General features: G+C 42.3%; 3 protein-coding genes across 9 annotated transcripts; 2 read left to right on the top strand and 1 right to left on the bottom strand.

The window, feature by feature from the left end:
• The first annotated feature begins 4154 nt into the window (after positions 1-4154).
• Positions 4155-17136, top strand: LOC103471351 (uncharacterized). Of its 6 annotated transcripts, none has more exons than XM_008420288.3 (7): positions 4157-4489; positions 4603-4628; positions 5342-5455; positions 5793-7051; positions 7587-8459; positions 8951-9055; positions 10079-11303. In XM_008420288.3, the coding sequence occupies exons 3-7, from the start codon at positions 5353-5355 to the stop codon at positions 10346-10348; spliced, it is 2610 nt and encodes an 869-aa protein (XP_008418510.2). In that variant the 5' UTR covers positions 4157-4489; positions 4603-4628; positions 5342-5352; the 3' UTR covers positions 10349-11303. The 6 variants fall into 6 exon arrangements, 5 of the variants coding, with proteins under 5 accessions (XP_081467636.1, XP_008418510.2, XP_081467635.1 ...); XM_081611509.1 differs by having other exon boundaries at positions 5298-5455; XR_014089247.1 differs by lacking the exon at positions 10079-11303 and adding exons at positions 16539-16710; positions 17050-17136 and having other exon boundaries at positions 4155-5455.
• Positions 11550-13753, bottom strand: cryba1l1 (crystallin, beta A1, like 1). The gene is made up of 6 exons (XM_008420290.2): positions 13618-13753; positions 13308-13390; positions 13062-13180; positions 12485-12626; positions 12263-12405; positions 11550-12167 (listed from the first exon to the last, which is right to left on the bottom strand). Exons 2-6 carry the CDS (start codon positions 13380-13382, stop codon positions 12020-12022), a joined length of 627 nt encoding a protein of 208 aa, XP_008418512.1. The 5' UTR covers positions 13383-13390; positions 13618-13753; the 3' UTR covers positions 11550-12019.
• crybb1l1 (crystallin, beta B1, like 1) lies at positions 17057-18833 on the top strand. Of its 2 annotated transcripts, none has more exons than XM_008420291.3 (6): positions 17057-17171; positions 17266-17363; positions 17454-17572; positions 17671-17803; positions 17891-18033; positions 18118-18833. In XM_008420291.3, the coding sequence occupies exons 2-6, from the start codon at positions 17271-17273 to the stop codon at positions 18287-18289; spliced, it is 660 nt and encodes a 219-aa protein (XP_008418513.1). In that variant the 5' UTR covers positions 17057-17171; positions 17266-17270; the 3' UTR covers positions 18290-18833. The 2 variants fall into 2 exon arrangements, with proteins under 2 accessions (XP_008418513.1, XP_008418514.1); XM_008420292.2 differs by having other exon boundaries at positions 17131-17176.
• Positions 18834-20187: the final 1354 nt, after the last annotated feature.

Here is a 20187-nt window from a genome sequence, read left to right as displayed (position 1 = left end):
TGATAGACCAACACAAATATGTAAATGTGAAGTTGAAGGAAGATCTTTCAAATGCATGTATGTTTGTATAATTAAATTGTAAAAATACAGGTCTTCTGTGAGTGTAAGAGAGCAATGAAGGCAGCTCGCTGGTCAGGGTGGAAGTTGTGAGGCAAACAAGAAAAGGCAAAACTTTGAGACTAAAAATTTAATCTAAATTGTTAAGCTTTTTGGCTTTCAGTCAAAGAAAAAAAAAACATGTAATGACAAGAAGAAAAACTAAATACAGGGTAATCACGAAGGAAAAGCTTCACTAGACTTGAGATTGGATTGGATTTCAAGAGATTGAGATTGCAGGAGGTTTCACCTTTCAGCAGGACAATGGCCTTAAACATGCAGTCAGAGCTACAACGGATTGCTTTTGAGCAAAGCATGTTATCGGGTTAGGATGACAGACACTTTACCTAATTAACTGAGCTTAAAATATTTTAGCAAGGATGGAGAAAAATGTTGGTTTCTACACCTGCAAAGACCTTTGGCTGTGAGAGCAAAGAAAAGGTACATCCAAACATTCACTCCAGGTTACTTAACACAAATGAATGACCAAACTTTTCAAATTTTAGTCGTAAAGCAAATATAAAATTCACCTCACAGTTATGCTTTATTTCCCTAATAACCCCCCACCCCCCTCGAAATGATGTACATTCATGTTTGTGGTAAGATGATAAAATGTGAAAAACACTTTACAAGACACTTTAAATGTTGCCATCCTGTTGACATGTTCTTTAGACGAACTATATTTTTAACCGCTGGGTTTAAAATACACCAAATAAGTAAATGATAGCGTTTTAACACAGCATTGAGACGGTATAAAGTTTTTACTAGCTGTGAAATCCTCCCGCTGCACCTGTCTTAATGTAAGAACTCTTTAGTCAAAGCTGTATTATTAGAACTGTAATAAACAAGTGGGAAACATTAACGTCCTCTCACTGATGCAAGCACATTTCTGACCTGCATGTGTGTGCTTGTCTCTGTTAGCCACCCCGCGTACGTACGTACGTGTGTGCGCGTGAATGCGTGCGTGCGTGCGTGCGTGTGTGTGTGTGCGTCTAATATTTTAACCTGTTCTCCTGGCACACACGCAGCCCTTAAAACCGAGATCACCAAAAGTAGCAGCACCCTTCCTTACACGTGTCCTGTCATTGGGTGTCAAATCTATTTGTGGCTTCCCTGCTGCTCTTTGATTCCTCTCGGTCCGTCCGGAGCTCAAAGAGAAGGAGGAACATTTAATGCCAGTGCGCAGTTTATCTGACGGGGTGGGGGATTCGACTGGGAGGCCTGCAGGACCCGAGACCCGAGGTTTGTTGAGGGATTTTATCTTTGGATTAATCACAGCAGGAGTCCACGTCAGAGGAACCACAGATTAAGTTTGGCTTCATCCTTACTTCTTCATAATCTCACTGGCTGTTCCTTTTTTTTTTTTTTCTTTTTCGGGGAGTAATGTGAGTAACCTATAGTATCTGTTTGGGTGCAAAGAAAGGACTTGTATTGCAGTTACAACCCATGGATTCATCCGAGGGCCCCTCTTCGTCCTTTTCAAATTCACCTGAGGAGTTTTCGGATAACACTCCGGCCCCAGACTCCTCCCGCCACACAACCCACACCGGCCACCAGAGCGGGATCAGCAGCCTCAGCTACGGAGTCGGTGTTGCCTGGCACCACTTGAGGCCCTTCCTCCCCTTCTTCCTCATCAGCTTCATGGTTGTGGCCCTCGTCTATCTGATGCAGGCCATCATCTACGGGGGGCCCTTCAAAGACCCGCTCTTCTTTGTCAAGTTTTACGAGCGGTGGCCGCGACCAACTCCTCCGCAAGAGTCTCCGTCCCCTACAAAGGTTTTCACCACGGTCCCCTCCCCGTCGTTTGTCCAAGTCCTTAACGGTGTGCTCAGACTCAACGATACATCGTAAACTGGAGAAGATGCTTCTTTTCGGTTCGACTTAACCGAAGGATGTTCCAAATACTGACTGGAGGGATAAGACCAAAAGCAGATCTTGTTGTTTGTGTAAAAGTTTTATATTGTGTCACTTCTGTGGAAAATATTAAATGGGAGAATAAGGATTTGGGCCTCCATTGATGCGTCCGGGTACAGTCACCGAGAAATTAACAACGTCAGCGAGTTAATCAAACGTGTCGATCTGGTAGAAATGACTTCTGGGTAAGGATCTGTAGGTTGATAAGAGGAAATGACTAACATTCTCCCAATAAGATGAGCAGGACTCGTCAACACGTCCTGTCAGAGTTGAGCAAGAGTTTTCCAAGAATGAGCTATTACATCATACAGGGGATGTTTTCTTCTGGTTCTCAATGATTAAGCATAATTATTGCTAAACGTGTCTCTTTTCTGATGATGAGATTGTTTTACGCTGAAAGAGGTGAGAAATATGTTTTAGAAAAAAAAAAAAAAGATTTTAACCAAAAAATACTGCCAAGTCAGTTACTTAGCTGAGCCAGTTGTTTGTTGTTGTTGTTGTTTTATAGAGATTGTTCGTTTCTATCAACTCTAGCATTTTATTATCACAGTAACATCTATTAACTACTGGAAATATAACACACGGAAATATACATTTAAAAAAAAAAAAGTATGCCAGTATTTCAGTCTGAAAGATGTTAAAGCTCATCAGAAATTTGAGCTGGTTGCGGCCAGAAACATTTCAACACTTGTTTGCTTTAGTACCAAATGCCTGTGTTGTGTTACCATCTCCATAGCTCAGCACGCAAACAACTTACTCATAAATGTGAGGACTGCTGGGGCCTCGCCGTCTTTTTTTATCTGCTTCGGAAAAGGCTCAATGGGCAGATGAACCAGTTACATGCCTACAAAAACATACCTCTTAGGAAGCAGGAGTCCTGTCTTTGTCGGAGTCATCCATCGCAAGTGGACAAGCAGTGGCCTGTTTTTTTCTTGCTTGTTATAACACCTGTTTTACTTGCTTGCTGTCAAACACAGAGAGATTATGTGGTTTTTATATCAAAACACGACTTAGGCCTTTTCTGGTACTGTCATCAATGGTTTGTTAATGACAAACAAACGATTTCAGAAAAATGAAATCTGAATCTCATAAATCTTGCTATCATGCTGTATCATCCGGGACTGGACTCAGCTTATAATTCTGCACTATGCTTTGTAACTAATGGAGTCAATATTACGCCTTATACATATTTTTTTAGGAGGAAATAGAGGAGAAAATATGCTCATGCTGCTATATTTGTTGCAAATTACAGAAAATGTTTTTTGTTCCTTTGAAGATGTCTTCATGTAGCAGATGCCATCACACAATAAATGTGTCTTTACATCTCTGTGGAGGAACTTGGGTCCACTTTTCCCTGCAGAATTGCTTTAATTCAACACTGAAGGGTTTTTTTTGGAGCAATTTTGGCCAAACACTTATTTTTTTATTGTTGAGTCTTGAATACTAGGACCTGAACTGAGGCTAGTGCAACCTGCTGGCCGTTAGAAGTTTTTCTGGGTTATTTTGTGATCTGAATGATGACTTCTGGAAACCACAGTTTGATATTTTCTCCTTCTTTGTATAATGTCACTGTCTGTGGTTCAATGGAGTCCAAAAGTCTTATAAATTACTTTGTAATCCAGACTAAATCATGTCAGTGACTTTCTACCTCAACTGTTCTTGTTTTTCTGTATATTAGGATATATTTTGTTGCTTTTTTATATTTTTGGCCTACTTTCTGTTGTCAGATAGATACTATTTAAGTGATATTTTGATTTTATAGGTCTTTTCTGAACCGTTCCTAGGTGTAGTGAAATCCAAATTAACTTTATAAAGAATCTGGTTTATAAATTTCTTATTTTACAAAGAGAGAGAGAGAGATTACATTTTCAAATAAGGCCATAGTGGTTTGGAAATGTTGCTGTTTTCCTTATAGAAATGAAATCTTTTGAAAAATAAAAGGGGAAATGTAAGACATCTTCTTTTCAATTCTCTTTCTACATTTAATTCAAACCTTATATCGTGTCGTGAAAGTATTTATAATTTATAAGATCTACAAAAATATCATCTAAAATGGTATTGTTATATTTAGCTTTTTACTAGTTTGAATTTCTAATGTTGTTGTTAATCAATGAGCTAATTCTGTTGGTAAAGGGTAATTTACAATCACACAAAGATAAAAAAAAATGTGTACAAAAATAACTCACTTTCTTATTTTGAGTAAAAGAAGACAACAAATGCAATCCTATTTTAATTACAAATCAACAGAAATCTCAAAATCCAGTCAAAATTGGATTTAATCGTTTTGTTTTGATTCACAAAAGAAGCTGGAAGTACGTACAGAAACCCTCTTGGCTTTATTTTCACTCTTTGGTTGCCTATCCAAAGAGTCAGGTTTTGGTCATTGTGGAGAGCCACTGTCGCCACCTGGCGGCGACAGTGGCAAACTGCTGCCTCGCTGCCCATCCCGCTTTGCTGGCGACCACCAAAATGACCCGTGGTTAGTCTCTACCTCTTTTAATCAGACGGAAATAAAAAAAGAGAGAATAAAGACTCAATTCACACGTTCGTGTTATGTATATAAAATATTCTTTTTACATTTTTGGACTTCAGAAATCATTTTAGGGCCCTTTAAGACGGTAAGTACCAACGGTGTCGGACACCTGCGCGCGTTTTACTGTATAGTAATTTAGCTAGCATAGAGGTTGTTTTTGGCAATAAAACTCAGTAGAGTTATTAGACTGTATATTATGGTGTGTTTGAAGTGGTAACTAGCAGCTGGACTGTCAGGACCGATTAAATATGCTTATTTTTGAATAGTCTGGTTTTATAGTTAGCCTGCAAAAGGTTTGTAATGCTAAACTCAGGTGTGCTTGATCCAGGCGACTTGCCTTTGAGCCTGGACCCCTGTATATGTCTGCCTAAAAGTGATAAAGTTAGCTGATATAATTAAAGGAAAACTGAAGTGATATAATTATTTTAATGTGTAAAAGTTTGCCTAAGAATGGTTTTAAAAAGTCATAAGTCTCATAATTACCAGTGTGTTGAAATAAATAGGATAATTATGTTTATAATACTATTTTATATACAGTTGAGACAGACAAAAACCCACTTAAAGTGAAAAATAAAGTTACCTATATGAGTGACTTCTGTTTTTTATATAATGCAGTGTAGTCTTTGCAAGAAAAAAAATGCTGTGATGAATTTATTTTAAATAATTTTCAGGTGGGTTTTTATGAAAATGACAAGATTCAGATAATCGAGGCTTTCTGTTATGAATTAAAAAGCATACTTGTGTTATCTTCCAGTCTGATTCACCTTTATTCTGTGCCTTTTGACTCCTGCTTTGAAGTGGATGGAGAAATGTGGTGCTACCAGAAACCGGGCTTCGAAGCCCTCATTGTTGCTGAACTACGAAAGCAGCAGCAGTGCAGCCAGTTCTGTGACACTTTACTCAAAGCTGGAGGTACAAACTCACTCACAAATTAGTACAAATGCATTTTTGTTGATAATTTACATAAGGTTGCTGCTGATGATTACTTGTGGGACAAATATTTGCAAACAGTTCGGTGCAAATTTTTATATTACTTAGGGTTTTCATATAGAGGAGCAGAAATTCTCGCAATATGTTGTAAATGGGTCTTTATTAGTAGTTATCCGAGCTGTTTTTGGAAGTTTTCTTTGCACTTATGCTGCTTTCTTGCTCAATGTGACTGCAGAACAAGATCAAATCTAAAGGAATATCTTTATTTTTCTAATGCATATTGTTTAAACGGTTTTTATGTCAATCTTTTCACCGTCAGGTCTTTCAGTCCCAGCACACAGTTGCATTCTGTCGGCCATCAGCCCTCACATCTCCTCGGCTCTGTCGTCCTCTCCGGCGCCCCCTTCTGGACAGAGCCGTCTCCTGGAGTTCCAGGCCCTGGGCGCCTGCACCCTGCTGCACATCATCCGGCTCCTTTACTCCGGAGAGATGGCCGGGGAGGGGGAGAACGAGAAGCAGGAGGCCATTTACGCTGCAGCCAAGCTCGGCATCAGCGGCTTGGTGGAGGTGACGAAGAGCAGGGGAAGGTTTGGTGGAGGGACGGAGCACTACGCGGAGGTGGGGGTCCAAACGGAGCCACAGAGGACAGAGGAGCATGAGGGGAGGCTGGTCAGGTGGAGGAGAGAGGTGAGGGATGGGTCCACCTATATGTGGAAAGAGGCGGAGGTGTCAGGTGGAGGAAGAGACATGTGGACTCAAACTGAGGAACAGCTTGTCGACTCATGTCCTCCTGTCCCCGCAGTGGTCCCCTATGAGACCATCGACATGAGCGTCCTCCAGAGTTTAGGACACACAGACTCTCATCAGCTTGTCACTGTCATCTACCCACCTGAAGAAAACCAAACGCTGCAGTACACTGCTGCTCCACCAGGCTGTCTGCAGGAATCCACAACACCTAGAAGCACATCTGTTGCCATCGTGACGCCACAGTACGCGCCTCTTCCTGCTCCTTTTCCTGGTCCTCTTCCTCATTACTCCACCCAGACGACTCCCTGTGTGGTCGATTCTCAGAGCTGCTGGGCCGACCCTAACCCAGAGGAGTGGGAAGGAGAGAGGTTGGAGCAGTTTGAGGGAAACATCGTGGGATTCATCAACCACTTCCTGAACCCGGAGAAGAGGGAGATCCCCCGCAGGGGGCGGGCAAGGAGGAGGCCAAGGGGTGCCCAGGCAGCCAGAAGCGGACAGGAGAGGACCAGGAGACCCAGAGGGAGGCCGAGAGGGAGGGGGGGGCAAGGCGCGTTCACTCAGATGGTGGATGTGCAGGAGATTGGGGTGAGCAAACTGCAGAAACTGTTCCTGCACAGGTGGAGGGTGAGGACGCCCAGAGCAGGTCAGGGTGGGGGCGCTGTGGGCAGGAGGTTACACCAGAAGACCAGGGAGGAGCTGGAGCCGGCCAAGAAGAAGCCGAGGAGACGTGGAAAGGTGTTTGAGGAGGACCAGAGTCAGGAGTCGCAGCAAGGCGGAGGGGGAGTGAACACCCAGCGGGGGAGAAGAAAAACCACACAGCAGGTTGCCAAGGTTAGGGAATATAACCACTCAGAATTATGAAAATGAGAAAAAAAATTCCTGAATTTTCTAAAATTAAATCTTCGAAAAAGAAAAAATTGATTCGTCAATTAATTGTATCGCCCAGCCCTAATACTTAGATATGCTGAAGCCAGAGCGAACACTGTTTTATCAAAGTGTCTTCACACTTCAGTGCCCTTTCTGTGAATCACTTGGACTGAAAACCAATCAGAGCGCATCATTGCTTAGATATTTTTTATGGGGAAACAGTTTGTGAAGTTGAACTGAAGCTGATCTACAGTTAGAAAGTGTCTTTCTTCAGTAAGTAAGTTAGTAAACTTTATTTATGTAGCATTTTTTACAGGTCAGAAACCACAAAATATAACTAAAACACAGCAAAACTAATAACACACACTCCTGTTTTCACCAATTACTCTAAGATTAAATTAGCCTTTTTTTATAATATTTTTCTTCAGAGTATATGTGGTTTAACTGAATATTTGGGGGTTTTTGCGTCATAATTTGTGTTTTCTCTCTCTGATTCCAGGCCAGTCTTCCTATTGGCACGGATCAGATCTGCAGGAACCAACCAACACCATCCAACAACCTCTACAGTGGGCCTAGTGTAACGTCTTATAGTCCCTCCATTCGACCGATGCATTCGCATGCTGCACCATACGTTTCCCCAGCACCATCCCATCTCTACAGCCCACAGTTTGCTCCTCCAGCTCCTCCGCCTCACGAGGACCAGCCTGAGCACATTGATCGTTTGTTGGAGGAGGTCTTTCAGGATCTGGACATCTTACCAAACAACAAAGCTCCTCTTTCAACAGGCAGCAACACTCCTGGCAACTCTGCTATCCAAAACAAACACCAGGCCCAGATTAGCAGTTCTGAGATGCCAGTGCTGCAGCAGCAATGTGAGGGGGATCTGAACGACATTCTGGAAAACTTACTCCAATCATTTGAGCAGCATGTTGAAAGTAATAACACCAGCCCTTGCATTCAGATCTCTCCAGAAGCCAGTCAGCCAGTTCAGAGGAAACACAAAACAACCAAGAGTCATGAGGAAACCTCTCACACACCTTCTCTGCAGCGCATAGTCAAACGCTCTCAGACACCTGGAGTACAGAGGGCTGATACCGGACTATCAGACACCCAGGCCGTTTCCTCTAAAAACTTCAAATCCGTCACACCAGCAAAGAGGCCGAAGAGAAGGAGGTCAAACTCGTATCGGTTCTCGTTAGAGAAGAAAAAGGTGAAGAAGCTGGCACCGTCGAGGGACTCAAAGGCCGTGTCGGGTCAGGATCAGCAGGAGAAGCAGCTGGTGCAGAAACCGGTGGTGAAACTGGCTAGAGACAACTTGCTGTCAGTCAGAGCGACACTGCAGGGAAACAACTGTGAGCTTCCAGAGGAAAAGGTGACTAAACTATCTGCAACCTGCTGATGTTTTCCAGATTTTCAGTTTTTCTGAAGAGGACCAAGTAAATAGAGTAAAAATGGCAGCTAACTGAAGATGATACTGTCTCACTAAAAAGTAGCTTTAGGCAAAACTAGATCATCACTGTTTTTTGGAATACCATTTAATTGTATTTCAATACTTAGCCTCAAACAGTAAAACTTATATAGACGCGTTACGCAGCGATATATTTGAGATTTAATTCTGTTTATTCTAAGGATTATCACTTAAAGCTTATTTAAACAGAAAAATCAATTTACCCGAAAACTTACATATGAGTAAAAGATTCCTATTACAATGTGACAGATGACCTAATGTGTATTTTGCAGCAGTAAACAGGTCCCTGTGTTTACTGCTGCAAAATTTAATGAGTTGTACAAAGCTAAAAGGTGATGATGACTCTTGCAGAAAATGTATCAACTCTTGACTTTGGTGTGCAATACTTCCTGCAGGGTCCATCACCATCAAAGGGAAACTCCCATTTTGGCCATTTCAGAAGGCACTTGGTCACAAAGTTCTACCCAATCAGGAGCAGATTTAGGGATCCACACATCCAGGTGAGCATGAACCTTTATGGTAAGACAAATTCTTCTGGTATTCCGGGTTTTCCCCTTGCTAAGCCTGTTGCTCAGGGCGCTAGGGCAGTCCTCCAGCCACCCACCCTGTTTTTGAGTTAAAAAATGTTTAAAGTTTACAGGAAATTTAAAAACATCAATTGATAGTTATGCATTTTTGGAAGACTTGAAGATTAATACCTAAACACCAACTATAAAGTGCTTAAAAAAAGGCAATCATTAAAAAGAACTTAATAAATCAACAATGGTAAGCCTGGTGGGGGCACAAATAAAGCCTGGTGGCCCGCCAGGCTTGTAATACACTGAGGGAAACCCTGGGTATTATTAGGATGTGAAGAAGCACCACTAATTTGCAGTTAAAGGTTTACTTGCAGACTTATTAACTTGGGGCTATTGTTTGATTTTAAAGGCTTTCAGTGTACGTCTCAATATTTCCCCGTTTCCCTCCCTGAAGGCTTTTTTTCCTGTCCCTTTGGGCCAATGGTAATCCAAGGTTTGTGGTGGGGATGATGTTGTCCACACAGTCGATCATATAGTTAGTCACACACTGAGTCACGGCATCGATGTCCTCTAAACAACCTGCAGGCCTTCTTCAGCTTCCTGTGATCACTTTCTCACAGCTCTCTTCTTTACAGGCTGCCTCTGAACAAGGGGATTATATTCCACCTAGAGAAACATAAGACTGGTCTAAATTTCTTGTTTTGGAAACATAACATAATTGGAAAGAAACTAAACTGATGACTTCATATGTATTGCCAGCAACAGCTGAGGGTGAAATATAAGCAGTTGCCAAGATAACATTTTTAAAGTCTCTTGGAAAATAGTATGTAGTAATAGTAGTAATCTTGCTGTTAAGGTTTCATTTCGGGGCTGTAGAGACGAGACTTCACAATAACATGTGAAGTCTCTGTTGACAAGCACTGCTTTTAAGGATAAGTGAATCCACTGCCAAACAACATGAAGCTAAATCTTTGAGGAAGTTAACTTTGTGCCGTTGGTTTTCAGGACTTATTGCCTTTTCTGGAGGAGGATCCTGTAGAGACAACAAGGCCACCAAATCGAAGGCGTGGCGGGCCAAAGAAAAATGGAAATCTTCTTAGTTCATCTCATGTTGAGAGCACAACAACTTCAGAGAAAAACCCTGAGACAGAAAAATGTGAAACAGTCATTGAGGAGGATGATGTAGATGTGGTGGGAGGTATGGGGCCAGCCCCTGAACCTGTCATCATAACCTGGACAGACTCTTCAGAAGAAGAAATTGATGTTGGGATCTGATTCAAAGAAGTTAGTTATTTTCATCGGTTTGCAGGTTTTCACAGCTAATTTGTGGCTGTTCAGTTTGTTTTAGCTGTAAACAAAACCGTTTGGAGGGTTTTAAAGCCAAAGGGTGAGAGGTATTTTATCTTAGTTGTAAATATGTTCAGCAATCTGATTCAGATGTGTAAGATCAGGGCTATTTTTAAAGGTTACAAAGCAGTGTTTGAAGAATGAAGTCTTCTGGTTTAAAGCATTTTCATGTTGTAAGCATGGCCTAGTCAAAGTCCAGGCCTACAGTTAAGAATCTGTAGCAACACTTGAAAATTGCTCTCCACAGATGTCCTCATTCTGATGAGACTGGAATTGATCTGTTTCATAAAGTAAAATTAGGAAAATGTTAAACGTTTCACAAAGTTCTGACTCAGGAATGTACAGTTTTTCTTTATGTGGGCATCTGACTAGAATGACTTTAGAAAGTAAAAGCAATTCTCTATCTGTGAGGCGCATCTGAACAAGTTTCCAAATTTCTAAGTGGATTGTGCATTGAATTGGGAGTTGGCGCCCTCTTGTGTTGACAGGTGCTTCCTGCATGCAGCTGAGAATTGGGAGACGAGTCTGTTTGTCGCACTCTTCTCATGTGGGATAAATAAATTCTGTTGCATCTTCATTTCGATTAGTTTCTGAGCGCCATGTTTAGCAGCTCCAGTTGGGGGTGAAACGTTTTCATAAACTGGAACCATTTCTGTCGCTGTAGTGACGGGACAAGAAGGCTCGTCCAGGGCAATGTTCATGCTGTCATGGGGTGACTGACTATATGCACAAAAACACTTTTTAAATTTTAGTTTCTAAAACCGTATAATTTTTTAAATGTCACGCCACATAAGCTAAAATCCAAATAAAAGACTGACGTTTGTGGTTGTAACCTGATAATATTTTGGGAAATTACTGAATAAATGCTTCTGTATGCACCTGAGATGTTAAAACTTTTGATTATATCTTCCAAAAAGATTTGTTTTTTTGGCCCCTGTTTAGTTTAATCTTTTCATCAGATAGATTCTAAGTTTGCGTTCATCTCTTAGTTTTTTTTTTTCTTCTTTTTTTGCATTGTTTTCAATGATTCGCCCACAGTAGAGCCATCTGAAATAATTTATCTTTTGTTTAAATAATTGGCATGTCATTTGAGCCTTATGGAAGAGGGAAGGAATAAAACAAAACCACGTGAAGTAAAATGACTTTATTAGTAATCAGCATGTGGATCGGTTTCCTTCACACAAACAACACATCTGAGCTGCACCTCTGCTTCATTCAGCAGGGGGGATTATTCCCTGGGTCTCCAGGTTTCACACCTGTCTGATCGATTTCTTGTCCTCTCCACTGAGCTCGGGCTAGAATACAGCTCAGGTGTGTGCCTGCTGCGTGGAGGAGCCTTTAAACCAAATAAAAAGACACTGAGCGTCATTAATGTCAGCTTGTGTGTGAAGTGTGTAATTCCCTGTGCTTTAACAGTGCGATATTGTCTCTTATCACACTCTGGCAGCGGCTCTGAATCGTTGTGCGGTGTTGTCAGGTTGGGGCGGCTCAAGTCAAGAGGAAGAAGAGGAATGAGGGGAGGGAAAGAGAGGGAGAAGAGGGGGTTTGTGGGTATAGGGGAGAGGAACTGCTTGGCCTCAATCTCAGCCCATTCTCCTCTCAGTGCTGAATGCGTCTAATGGACTGGATCTGAGGGGTCTGGCAGTGAGAGCCCCAGTTCCTCCAGTGCTGGTAGTCTCCACTGTGTCTCTCACACTCCATGATGTACTGCTGACCCCTGTAGCCAGGGAACTGGTAGCACACGAAGCTGCAAGGGGACAGCAGCAGGACGGTACAGGGTCAAAGAGAGTAACAGAGGACAATCTGTGTAGATCCTGAGGAGCGTTTTCAGCTAGAACTTACGCGCCACACTGCACGTGCATGGAGCCGACCTCAGGCATCATCCAGCCCATGGCCTGCAGAGAGGGGTAGTCGTCGCAGATCTCTGCGTTGCGGCCCATGAAGTTCTCCCTCTCGAAAATGATCATGCGGCTGCTCTGGTGGGACTGGACAAGAGCACAGAGATTGATTGTGTCTTCATGTTCTCAGTCGGTCGGCTGGACAAGGTGAGGACGATGTACTCACAGCGCAGTAGATGGGGCGGAAAGACATAAGACGCTCCACATGGTAGGAGATGTTTCCGCTGTAAGCGTCCCAGTGGGGGTACTCTCCCCTCTCCATGATGAACTGCTGGCCCTGGAAGTCGTGGTGCTCGAAGCCCACCCAGCTTCACACAAAGACACAGAGACAGACCAGCTTACCAGAGGGCTCCCTGTTGCTTTGTTGAAGAGTAGAAGATATTAAACTGATGGTATCAATTGTGATTCACCCAGATTTTCCTAACTTGAAGTCTCTTTCTTTTCCATTACCAGCCCCTACTTGCTCTCAATGATTTCAACCTCTAAGATCTATGTTAGCTGTGGTCATAAACAGCAGTGAAGCTTCACCAGACTGGTCAAGTATGTTATAGATAAGCAGAGTTTGAAAGCATTCTACCTGAAATATAAATACTGCATCCACACCATTGCAGTTTGCAATTTTGCAAGTATTAAAGTTGTAATGACAGTTGAGATGCAATATATTGTACATAAAGATATTGTTTTGGCTAAATTCAATTTGTGCAGCTTGCTACTGTCACTCCAAAAAATCTTAAGAGACTTACGCTCCGCTCTCCACCCTGATGGAGCGGATGGTGTCCATTCCGCACTCCTGGATGTTGCAGCATTCGGAGGTGAACTCCAGGCACTTTCCTTGGAAATGCTCCTGCTCAAACACAGTCACCTGAGGAGACAGAGCAAGTTACCTAACCTGGCTGGTTCTCCTTCACACTGAGCACAAAATTAACGGATCATAGAAAAAGTTCATTACTCCATGTTTCCTGTTTGTGTAGAGAGGAGCGAGAGATTACCTTGAAGAAAGGAGCCATGCCCATTCCTGAGTTGACCAAAGGCTGCATCATTGGGGACCTTGTAGTTTTGTACATCTTGACTCCTGATTGAGGACAAGGAAATAATGTAGAACAATTAGCATTTTACTTTTAGATTATCTCTTCCTTGTATAAATTATGGCGGTTTTCATTTGAGAATCGTATATTGCGTCTATTGGTTGTTACTAAAAAAGTGTAAAATGGAGGAGATCTGGGCTCTGGTTGCAGTAAAAGTGCTTCTGGATTTGAGAGTGAGAGCGACCCTGAGCTGATAGAGCAGAGATGTCCTTACCTAGACTGGCACTTTATTGGAAGAGCTCGGAGTGATACGCGCCTACCGCCTGCCTCGCGTAGAGCTTTGAGAGAACCTGGCGCTTCAGTTTTATACCGACGGGTGGGCGGGAGGCGCGCTCACCGGGGCGCGCCCGCGTCTCTCTATGAGCCCCTGTTCGAATGTCCACACGGCACGGCAGAGCCGGCGAGGCGCGCACCCCGGCGACCCTCTGTGACCGCTGCACGCTGTTGTCCTGCCGCATCGACCAGCTCAGCAGATCCTATAGTTCCCCTGGCGCTGGAGAACAAAAGGCGCTCCGGCATGTTCGGACCCCGGTCAGCAGTCCAGCGCGCTGCCCGGCACAAAGGGCGGGGATCGGGGTGGAGAATGTCGGGGATTAGGGTGGCACACAGAACGACATCTGTGAAGGTCTGAGCTAATGTATAGAAATGTTACAGAGAGGTCGAAAGTCAATCTAACTCAGATTTTAAAGTCTGCAGGTGCTACCGCTCTCTCGCATTAATTGGTGAAGGTGCACGTGCACAGGTAGCTGTCTGGTTTGGCTAGCTCATGGTGGCTTATTAGCCCAGTGGTTCCCAAAGTTGGGGTCTGGATGCCACAGCTGGACGTAAAGCACAAGTTAGAAGGATTTGGTTTGGTCTCAAGTAAACAAAAAGAAATAAAAGATGTTTGTAAATAGAATCGTTTTATTATAATTGTTACAAGACAGAAAATTTATTTGATATTAAATTTTGCATATTTTTGCATCCAGTCTTTTTATTTTGCTGAGACTTAGTTGTAAAAAGCACCGACAGATTTAAATTTCTGGGCTACATAAGAATGAATAAATTCATTGAATGAATTGTCATGTAATGATTTAAATTATTAAAACAGAAAAGAATGGACACATTGCCGTCATTCACAAATACAGGAGCACAAACAACGTTAAAATAATTTAAGAAGAATTATGTGAGATTTAAAACATTTCTCTTATTTTCACTTGGCAACTTTTTAAATTCAAGATATAATTCAAAATCCGTCTTTTTACATATTAATAATCCTTATTAATAATAATAATAGTAATAATAATAACAATAATGCTTCATTATGTGGATAGAAATCTGAGTGTTTCATCTCAGACTGCAGGTTCTTTGAGTTTGTAAAAGGAGAATGGGAGACAGGCCTCTCAGTTAGACGCTTCCTCTGTGTCTCCAGCTCCCAATTTTTGTCCATGAGGCGAAAACTAGAATTAAAACTGTCCCCTGTGATAAAGTTTTTAATTTGAGTGACTGATGCTATCCTTAGTTTTCACTGTAGTTTTGCTGCTATAGGCTTGGGCTGCTGGAGGATAAACTGAACTGAGTATTTTCTTACTCTCAAATATTCAGTTCTGTAATTTCTTTCTCATTAGAAATAACAGGTGTAACTTCTATGTTAAACCACGTCTTGGTTTGTAGTGTTGACACCTGCCTGGGTTTCTCTTTCTGCGGTTGATACACCTGCCCTGTTTTTCTGCGTTAACCTCGTCTCTCCCAGACAAAGCAATGGGAGGAACTATTGCTGCAACCAACTCTGCTATGTACTCTGGTTGTTTTTCATTTTGCTACTGGCTCTGTGCTTATGTGTTTAGCTGTGTTTCTAAAGCTGCTATTTACTTTTTGCTTCTTATGTGACATAGAAACATAGAAAACGGCTGATCTAAGTACCGTTAGATCAGCACTGCATTTGAAGTAGTAGCATAAATAAGCCTAAAAAAATCTAATTTGTACTTTAGAACTTCACTCTTGCTGAGTTTGACCATAACTGGGCCTCTACCCTAACTTTAGGAAGCACTGCTATAAAAGACAGAAGTAAAAGTAGCAAAGCTGAAATTCTCTTTTACTGTATAAGTAAAATTTATAACAGCTATCACAGACACTAAAATCAAAGTGTTTCACAAAGACAAACATAAACAAGAATATAAAAAGTGACATAAAAGCTATCCGTCTAGTTAAAAGCCTGTCAGAATAACAATGTCTTGGAGAGTCACTGGGACAAAAGAGTTACAGAGCTTTGAGGCCTGAAAAGCAAAATCGTCACCCGTTTTAAAATTAATCACCAACAACCTCTGAGAAGAACAGCAAGGCTCTAATAAAATCTGAGAATATTCAGGGGCTGAAGTTCCCTGTGTGTCAGGACCAATACTTTAAAACTGCATCATGTAGCAAATAAACAGGGAGTCAGTAAGGAGGCCAGAACAGCGGTAATGTGCTCCCCTATATTTGTCCTTGTTGCCGCATTTCACACAGTCTGATTTGTTTTTCTAAGACATATAAAAAGACTGTAACAATAGTCCAAACAAAATGAGACAAAAGCACGAATTATCATTTCAAGCTCATTTTTTGACACCTGTAATCTTAATTTAGAAATATTAATTCAATAATTAAACCAATTTTGAACCAGTTGTTTAGAATGATCACCAAAGCCTAAAGAGCTGTTGAAAATTACACTCCTGTTTGTTATATTGGTTTGCAAAGAAGGTTGCAAAAATGTATATGCTGCTTGATAACATAGATCTGAAATGAGAGTTTTTGTCAGTATTTAATTTCAGATAGCTGTTTGCACGCCATTGTTTGATCAATAATGTCAGGTAATTTATAGATCTCCGAAAGATCAAGGAAACATTTATATGCTAATGATTTGATTATTTGCACTGCAGCACAGCTAGTTGTCACAGGACATTAGAAAAGCAAGAATTTAAAACTCTTGAAACATTACTTGAAAAGCTGTGGGATCGTTTTATTTGTTGTTGCATTAAAATGATATTCTGTAGTTCTGATTGCGTTGGTGAAACAGTTTTTAGGATTGGAAAGGCTGTAAAAAGCTGAAGCTGCTACTCAAACAAGCAAGAACTAAAAATATAGTCTGCTCCTGCTTGGGTTATTTTTCTTCTTTTGCAGAACAATAGTTCTGAATTTTCCCACTGACGTTCCTGACTTGAGCCAGCTGCAGCCTCGCTGGGATGCCAAGTCTCTGCTGCTGCCGCATTTAAAGCAGAGAGCTGAAAAGTTCAAGATCAGCTGGAGAAGCAAATCTACCAAACAACTGGATTGGATAACTAAAGATTAAAAGGTGTGCCCTAAAATAAGTGTTTTTCCTTGCATTTTCAAACTCATTGGAAAAAAGAAAATTCTTATACACCGGCTTCACTAATCACATGCTCTCACATTGGTTATAATTCATATTTAAACTGCGTTGTTCAAAGTCAGTCGCAGTCAGACTAGCACATTTAATGTCTGGGACCTGCTGATAAAAACAGGATGATAAAATAACCAAAAATTAGAAATATGATCCTATAAGTGATGGCAGCTACACCACATTTGTCGTCCCGTCCCCTGCTTCTGTCCCACCTCTCTGCCCGTCCCCCTCTGATGATGAGGAGTTTCTTTTGTCCCCCTGCTCTGACCTCAGCAGGTTTGTTTCTCTCCGCCTAATCCTCCTCCTGTGGGCGCCAGCGTATAAAAGCGAGGGGCGCTCTCCGAGCCGCACACACTCTGAGTGAGGCTCGGCGCAGGCATCACACACATAAACAGGTAAGGTACGCTGCACACCTGGAAGTCCAGTCCTTTCTGTATCTTCACTCAAATCCTGTTTTATAAATTTTATTTTTTTTTATTTTTTATTCAGCAATCATGTCCACTGGAGATAAGCCCAAGACTTCCTCCCAGACTGACGGCAAGGCCACCCAGGGCAAGAAGTCTGAGATGGGGATGATGTCCTACAAGGTTTGCCATTCCTCCCTGAGCTTCCCCTCTGTTAACATAAACTAATGATCACATAGCGAGTGAGTTTCTCTGTGGTTCTGTGTCTCCCAGATGTACGTGTTCGATCAGGAGAACTTCCAGGGTCGCATGATCGAGATCGTCAACGAGTGCATGAATGTGTGTGAGATGGGCATGGACCGCGTGCGTTCCCTGCGCGTTGAGTGTGGACCGTAAGTTTCAGCCAGTGTGCATACATTTACGTGTTTTATTTTTTATTTTTTTGCCTAAATTGTTGCATTGATGTCTCCTGACTCTGTGTTTCCTGCAGCTTCGTTGGATTTGAGCAGATGAACTTCTGCGGTGAGATGTACATCCTGGAGAAGGGCGAGTATCCCCGCTGGGACTCCTGGAGCAACTGCCAGAGGAATGACTACCTGCTGTCCTTCAGGCCTGTCAGAATGGTACAAAAAGGAAAAAAAAACTTCCACTGTCATTCTGTTTTCAGTAAGATCCGAGATCTTTCATTTTCTCAACGTTTTCACCCTCAGGACCCCGAGAAGCACAAGATCTGCCTGTATGAGGTGGGAGAGTTCAAGGGCCGCAAGATGGAGATCATGGACGACGACGTCCCCAGCCTGTTCTCCTACGGCTTTACAGACAGAGTGGGCAGCATCATGGTCGGCTGTGGAACGTGAGTACTAAACTACCAAAGAGGAGATCCGGGAAACAAAGATCCCAGCTTTATTCACCCGTCTTCCCTTCCCGCTCTCCCCAGCTGGGTGGGATACCAGTTCCCCGGATACCGCGGCAGCCAGTACCTGCTGGAGAAGGGCGACTACAGGCACTTCAACGAGTACGGCGCCCGCTACCCACAGTTCCAGTCCGTGAGGCGTATCCGTGACATGCAGTGGCACCCACACGGCTGCTACACCATGGCCAGCAAGTGAGGCTCAGGGAAGGAGAGAAAGAGAAAGAGCGTTAGTGAGGGAGAGGGGCGGAGGAAGAGGGAGCGGGGGAGAGATGTCTGAGGTCTTCATCTCAGTGCCTCTTGAAGGTCTGTGATCTAACGGAGTGAAAGGAGAAGGTCTGCGTCTGTCCCCCGCCCCCCCGATCAGAGACGAGACCTATGTGGAACGACCAGCTGGACCAGTAAAAACCACCAGATCCACCCTCCATCCCTCTCTGTCTCTACTTTTCTCTTTCTCCCCTCTGGGCTGCACTTTGCTTCCCCCTTTTTCTTCCTTTTTTTTTTTAAAACTCTCTCAGTTCAAACCCCCTCCACAGTCGTCTGAGACACCAGAGAGGAAACTCAGTACCTCTTGCTGTTTTACACACACGATTCTCGGCTCAGGGTATGATGCACCATGGGAAACTGAGTCCCACTCCGCCCCCTCCGCCCCTGTCTCCTCTTGCCCCTATGCTTTACAAACCCTCTCTGCTGTACAGAATCTTGGCCAAGTTTTCAATAAAAAGAAAAACTTTGATTTCAAAGATTTTTTGCCGTTGTTACTTATTAAAAAAACAGTAGTAATAATAACGAAACAGAACAGACAAAAAGAGCAACATCACAGCCGGGTCATGACGGTGTTGAAGCTTTTACGTACATAATCAAGCTGTGAGGTTTGGAAGATGCTGTGCAGAATCAGATGTTGAACATTTCCCAGTCACACAATGTTCAGTAAAAATGTCTGTAGTTTATAGAGAAGCTGAGGAAACAGGTTCGAACCCCACTGCTGCCAATCATCTGATATAATGGGGTATAGCCTACTGGAATCACTGGCTTTGGCTGATGACAGGCATTTGTAATGAAGATTGTGCAAAAATGTCAAACAAATAAATCCAATGAATGAGAAAAAAAATACAGTAAAAGAATCATGATTAAATTAGGAAAATAAATGTAGCATGAATGAAATGTCTCACCCTTTAGATTATTTATGTTTATTGACAGAAATTCAGTTAGCACTTATATTTTGAATGCATTTTTGTTTGATCTCTGTAATTTCAGTCCTAGTTGTCTAGTGATAATAATAACTATTACACTTTATATTAAATTGTCAGTAAGTTACTTATACACATATTTTTTTAAACATGTCTTTTTTGTGAAAGTAGTGCTTTATTAAATTGACACACTTTTACTTTGGGAGAGCTCATTTTTATGATTGAACACAAATTATTATTCTATAACATATTTTCTCAAAGGCTTAATGACGCTCAATCCAAAAGTGTCTTTCTTTTTCCTTGGTAATGATCGACTGAACCTCCAAGAGCAGAGACGTTGGCTGTAGATGTTAGCTTCTGCTGTAGCACTGAGGCAGTTTCTGCTGCGCACATTGATGCATATTAAAGTTTAAATGGGATTTAATTATTAAAACAGGCATTTATAAACATTTATAGACACAGATTTCATCTCACTGATATGATGTCGACTCACCTTACGCTGCTGCATCAGCTTTGACTTCTCCAGAAAGCCTTTCCACCAGGTTTAATAGTGTGCTTACGAAAGATTTGCATCATATTTCCATAGCAGCATTTGTGAGGTCAAACGCTGATGTTGGACAGGAAGGCCTGCTTGTCATCCCAGATCTAATTCATCCCAAAGGTGTAATCAGTGTGAGGACAGGACTCTGTGCAGGTCACCGCGTCTTTATGGAGCTTGCTTTGTGAACGGTAAATACTCATGTTGAAACAGGAAGGGGTCTCTGCACGCTGTTCTTGAGCTAAACTGAATCCACGTTAAATTTGGATGTCTGTAGTTTGTTTACTCTGCAGAAAGTTGGTGACCTCTGCACACTGTCCAACCAACGTCTGCTGACCCCACTGATTTTTATCTGGCTTAAGAATTGAT

The sequence above is a fragment of the Poecilia reticulata genome, chromosome 10 (assembly GCF_904066995.2).
Source record: "Poecilia reticulata chromosome 10, P_reticulata-male-v2, whole genome shotgun sequence".
Lineage (NCBI taxonomy): Eukaryota > Metazoa > Chordata > Actinopteri > Cyprinodontiformes > Poeciliidae > Poecilia > Poecilia reticulata.
Note: the sequence above shows the minus strand (reverse complement) of the source record. Positions and strands in the feature narration are given on the sequence as shown.